This window comes from Haplochromis burtoni, unplaced genomic scaffold, assembly GCF_018398535.1.
Source record: "Haplochromis burtoni strain Fernald_Lab_line unplaced genomic scaffold, NCSU_Asbu1 Contig_170, whole genome shotgun sequence".
Taxonomy (NCBI): domain Eukaryota; kingdom Metazoa; phylum Chordata; class Actinopteri; order Cichliformes; family Cichlidae; genus Haplochromis; species Haplochromis burtoni.
The window spans coordinates 1,362,296-1,368,295 of record NW_024582531.1 but is presented as its reverse complement, the minus strand read 5'-3'; the positions used below and the strand labels follow the sequence as shown (position 1 = coordinate 1,368,295).

The 6,000-nt window shown below is 41.1% G+C and overlaps 1 protein-coding gene across 3 annotated transcripts in view; it reads right to left on the bottom strand.

Moving 5' to 3' along the window:
* Nucleotides 1–215: 215 nt before the first annotated feature.
* Nucleotides 216–6,000, bottom strand: part of LOC102312134 (cilia- and flagella-associated protein 46) — a 65,121-nt gene continuing 59,336 nt past the window's right edge. For all 3 annotated transcript variants that reach the window (XM_042225382.1, XM_042225383.1, XM_042225384.1), the window contains exons 56-57: nt 593–674; nt 216–419 (exon numbers count right to left, since the gene is read on the bottom strand). In XM_042225382.1, the coding sequence (XP_042081316.1) occupies nt 260–419; nt 593–674 (242 nt within the window). In that variant the 3' untranslated portion in view covers nt 216–259. The remainder of the gene's footprint in view (nt 420–592; nt 675–6,000) is intronic.

Genomic DNA, 6,000 nt, shown 5'->3' with positions numbered 1-6,000 from the left:
GGTATCTCTGAACTGCCCCCTTTTCTGAGGGCATATACGGCCTGGCCAGAGGTTTGTTGAATCCTTAAATACTAAGGCACACACACACCACACACACACACAACACCACACACACACACACAACACACGACACACACACACACACACACACACACACACACACACACAGTGCTAATGTAACATCTAATAATACCCACAGGTGCAAAGTAAATATTTACACATACTAATTTACAATCTCAGCATGCAGTAATGTAACGTTTTAAATACACGCCCAGAACCTACTGTCTAAAATAGCGGTCACATTATGTGTGTTATGTTGAAAGCTGCTGTGCCACTGATTCAGGACTATACAGCCAGCACCACTCAAACTGAGCAGCAGAGCAGTCTCCACGGGATTCTGCAGGGCAAACGTTCCTGCACTGGAGAGAAGCAAAGTAAAGACACAAAGAGAGTAAATGTTGTCTACAAACCTTTACCAAGCAAACAGTCAAAAATACTGCCAAGAAAACAAAAACTTGGAAAATGCTTTAGGAAGGCAAAACAGAAATGGAAAATTTAGTTAGTATTTCATTCATTCTAACTTCTTTGATACCTCCTTTGCCTGCCAAGTTTGGACTGACGGAGAACACTGGCCTTGTTGTGAACCTGGTCAAAGAGCAGAGCCATGTGGCACTCTAAGGAAAAAAACATTATTGCCATCATTAGTTGGCAACAGAACATTCAATACTTTGGGTAATTTTAAGAAAAGTCTCTTGCTAAACAAAAGGATCAGATATATGCTAAATGCATGGCATCTTTTTACTTTTATTTTAATTACGCTGTTAAGCACAATGAATGACCAAGGTTGTGCTTAAAATGTTTACATTTTTGAAATAAAGTTGAGGGGTGTATGATGTATTTGAGAGATAACTGATTAAAGCTGCTGTGAATAACAGAGGGACAGTGCGTGTTAATTAACTAAAACATGACATTTTAGCCTCGGCCCCACATCTGACCAACTCTCAATCTGATTTACAAAAACAGAAACATGAGATGAAATATGGAAAAGTTATGACAGAAGGTTAGTTTAAGAGCCAAAGAGGCTTTTAGCAGGATTCTCCTGCACATGCTCGTTGGACACTCCATTTACGTAGAAGCACACAGGCACTCGACCTGTGGCTGTGAAAAACTGGTGCTTTTGTCTGCTACATTTACTCCAGCTGACAGAGACAGTAATGTTGGTTTCCAAACCCTTTGGCTTTGTAGCTGTTTCATTTTTAGTATGGCAGTAAATGCATTCAACTCTGAGGTTGTCTGTTTTGTCAGGATGACTGCAGTCCAGGACATGTTGTTTCAGTGTGGAGTAAATTATATTTTGCCATATGAGCACCGCCCCCTGACCTTTTCATAGGTAAAAATGGAAAGCCAAAGGTGGTGAGAGCAGAAGCGACCCTCATACAAAGGGTACACCCTCATAGATTTTATGGCAGCTTCTCAAGGCTGGCTCATTTAAGTTGGACATTCAAAATTGACAATTCTTTCTGAAAACCACGGATACAGTCACCACTGTATCAGCCTGTATCTGGTTTTAATCAGCATACAGTTCAAATGTCAGCATCCACATGCACACAGCACCTCCGCGAGGACCCCTCTTGATGCTCAGTTTTATGTAAAGCTACTGGAACAGCACACTGGGACTTCTAGAGAATGCCTTTTATAGAGAAGACCTTGCTTATTTAGATAGTAAATATTACAACAGCATAGCTCCGTGACTGCCAGTGATACCCCTCAGCCAGTGTTGGGAAGGTTACTTTTAAAATGTATTCCACTACAGATTACAGAACACATGCCCCAAAATGTATTTTGTAACGTATTCCGTTACGTTACTCAATGAGAGTAACATATTCTGAATACTTTGGATTATTTAATATATTATCATGCTTTTTACAACTACATGAATGTACTATTGCTGTGTGATTTATTACTATTACTGAAGGTTATTCGACATAGCAATACCAACTAGATTTTTAAATCTTCAGAATCAGAATCATCAGAATCAGAATACTTTATTCATCCCGAGGGAAATTAGGGGTTACAGCAGGCAGCACGCTAATGGCGCATGCGCACTCACAAAGGAACCTTCTGACCAACTTATACACAAACATCACATTGGGCAGACATGTCAGAAGGTAGGCTGATAGGAAAAAACAACGAAAATACATTACAGAGGTAAGAGGAGGAGAAAAAAAAAACTCCACTCAGACTGAGCTCCTAGTGGGAGAACAGTTTGATAAAAGAAAAAACACCTCAGCACAAAAGCACATGATTATCAATACACCATAGAAACACGAGACAAGCAACAGGGGCGGGTAAAGGGTAAGAGAGAGCCGGCGTAGACAGCGCATCCGGTCCTGCAGCATCTGTGCTGGTCCAGTTGACTGCTATCATCCCCGGTAGGGCACAAGCATCGAAGGCGTTGGAAAGGGAGGGGGATGAGTGAGTGCTTATCAGTGTAAGTGTGTGTGTGTGCGTGTCCATAGTTCAGCGGAGACAGTGTCCTTCGGCCTATCAGGCTAAGTAAACAGTCCTCCAGCCGATCCAGGTGTCCTTCATGGGATGGGAAGAATAGTCATCACACAGTCGTTATCAGGGAGTTGTTTTGGTGAGCTCCAGCCTTGGGCCTGAGCAGCTGGCGCCATGGTGTCCAAATGTAGAATATTGTTGATTAAATATATAAATATAAAATGAGTAACAGCAGGGTGGACAGCAGGGTGGACATTAGGTAAGGCAGCACTGTTTGCAGCGATCTCGTATAGAAAACTATCCTGCGTGTATATAAAAAAGGTCTGCTGCTCCGAACCGTAGTAAAGGGACCTCTGGTTAATATGTCGGGTTCGTGTCGGGCTCGTAGCTGAAAACTAGCTTTACTTTGTTGTCTGGGTCAACTTTGCTAGCGAGAGACAGAGAGAGGCGTTGAAAGGCTGCTCCAACGGAACTTATTGTTTCGGAGGAAAACATGAACACAGTGTACAGTCGAGTCTTAATAGCTTACTTACAACTGGGCTACACTGCCCATGAGGCTACATTCCTTAGGGCTATGCCTGTAACACTCTGCCTATTGCCCTCATATTAAATAATTTTTTGAACAACAATTTAAAAAAATATTTCGTCACATCATTATGCGCAAGTAGCGGTGAAATGGGCCACAAGATTGAGACCCAGAAATTAGAGCCTCTTAATGCGTTTTGTTTGGGTTTCCACCAGCGTGGAATGACCAAAAATAGAGAGGGGACAGCCTAACATACGAAACAGGAAAAGACCGCTGTGTAATCCATTTATTTTAACAAAGTAACTGTATTCTGAATACCACCTTTTTAAATGGTAACTGTAACGGAATGACCACACACACACCGCCCGATAGAGTGATGAGAATACCCCGTCAGCCTTTTACAACTGAGGGATAAAAACATACAAGCAGCAGATGGTGCTACATGTCCTCAATGACACCACTTTCCCCGAAAAACATAAATTGAACAAAACCTAAGCACATCATGTTGGCCAGTTAAGCAGTAACAATCGACTGTGTTGTGAATTAACAGCTGCAATTCAGACCACTGTGTCATTCACACTATAGTTAGCAGCACTAATGTCGGTCTAGTGGGTGCCACATATGTCCGGCCTGGGGCAGGACATATGTGGCACACTGCCAATCACATCTCAGATTACCTTTGCTTGCTGGTGAAGGAAATGAAAGGGGACGTGAAGGTGAAGCACAGTTGTTTTTTAAAAAATATCTTTTGAAAGTGTAAAAAGCATTTTTAGTGCCAGTTATCATTTATTTAAAAACTGCTGAAAGGGAGGAGTGAAGAAGCCTTCTATAATAACTCAGAATGTCTCCTCACAGTAAACAGATTACGACAGGCAAAAGTTCCTGGGATTAGACTACCCTTCTTCTACAGTTTCAACTCCTGAAGAAGAAAGTGTAAATGACCCTTGTTAAATTTATTTTTTACAAAACATTATTTCCATACAGTCAATTAACAACAGCCTTCCCAGTGAGCATGACCCAGTATTAAAGTCAAAATCATTAATCCTCATTATGTTTTTGATATTACTTTATTTATTACAGGCACTCAGTGAAGTTGAGGAAATGTTATTCCAAGTATTAGCTAGTAAAACCTCATTGATTTCTCACTGCAGTGCAAGGATGTTTATATTTATACTCACTCAGGGAATGAAACATTGACAGAGTTAAGGAGATTAAGCCCACTGCTCCATTTACTGTTTACATAATCTACAAAGCTGCTTCAAATTTTAATCATTCATTCATTCGTTTGTTCATTCATTCCAGTATTTTGCCTGTTGTTTTCACCCCAGTCTAGCACCTAAAACACGTCAGGAAACTCAAAACTTTGTGTGATTTCATGAACTGATACATATAAGAGAACAAATGACTGTTGTTTTCTGCCGTGTCTTTGTTGTTGGTATTCTCTTATTGCTCTCGAATCTCTTCCTCTTCCATGTGCCTATGTGGGTTGTTATTTTTTAAAGTTTTAAAAGTTAGGCTTTGATCTACCAAAGTCCAACTTCGCCCCAACCAACCTCAAGTGGCTCCTTTTGATGTGGAGCAATTCTAAATAGGCTCTAGACTCAGCCTGTTTAGAATGACTGAACTTTTCACTCTATCTGTAAGGGAGAGGCCTCCCTTCTTCTGAGAAAGCTAATTTCTGCCACATGTATCTGTGATCTCGTTCTTTTGGTCACTAGCCACAGCTCATGACCATAGGTGAGGGTGTGGATGTAGACTGACTGGTAAACTGACAGCTTCGCTTTTATGGTCAGCTCTCTTTTTATTATAACAGACTGGGGATGCATCCCAATTTAGCTGTCAATCTCTCCTCTCCCATCGTTCTTAAACAAGACACAAAGATACTTAATCTTGGTGGATCTCGTCCACCAGTAAAAGCCCAAATATATAGGTCCAGGCTGAGTGAATACAAGGACACCCATCCCAGACTATCGCCTTCCGTGATAGCAACTCCAGACTGGAACAGAGTTCAGGCCCTTTCCAGTAGACTGGTTCCAGAGCTCAAGCTGTGGAACCAGTGAGGTGAGCCCAATTACGTCCATCCAACCTCTCACACTTTCTGGTGGGGAAGGAGCTCAGGTTTCCTTCCCCACCAGAGAGGTGACATTCCATGTCCCAGTTCCCAACCGCAAAAGATTGGAATTGGACTGGCAGGGCCTCTGCTGTTGACTGCACAGTGGCTACATAACAAGCCCAAATCATCCCCACTACTTTTCACATAACATCATGCTATGCATTATGGACAAACCTCTCCACTTTAAAATTAACTGTCCAAAGAGCATTGCTCCCAAAGTTTTGGGGTTTGTTTAAATGAAATTGAAAGAGTTTCTCTTGGCAACCCTTCCAAAAAAGCCACACTTGCTTAACCTTTTTCTAATTTTACTGTCATAAACTTTAACATTTTATGTCTTAACTAAAATTGGGAGAATCTGAGGTATAATTCTTGTGTGGATAGTATTTGCTTTGGACTGACCTCTGCCGAAAAGCTGAAGGAACTGCTTCACAAATTTCTATTTGCTTTTATTATTGCTCCAGACACACACAACAGTGCGGCTGGAACTTCTTTACCTTGTGATTGTGTGTGTCTGTGTGTGACATGAAAACCCAACCAAAGATTGTTTTTTAATGGGTCATTCTTTGTTCCTCTTTAGCTTAATTCTTGCTTTATTTTGAAGATTAGCTTGTCATGTGTTGTCAACTTCACTCCTCTGTTCCTTCTCGTTTCCCAAACCCGTCATTGGTGCCTTATTAACACAGTATTACCTTATCAAACATCTTCCAAGTATGCCAACCATGTCACAAATTCTTTAGGTTATCATTTCATGTATATAATTAAATACCATTTTTCTTTGCTTTGTCTGTACTAAGAACAGCCTTATGAAGTTCATGTCAGTGTGACAATGACATTGGCTGGTTCTGTGTCATTCCACTCA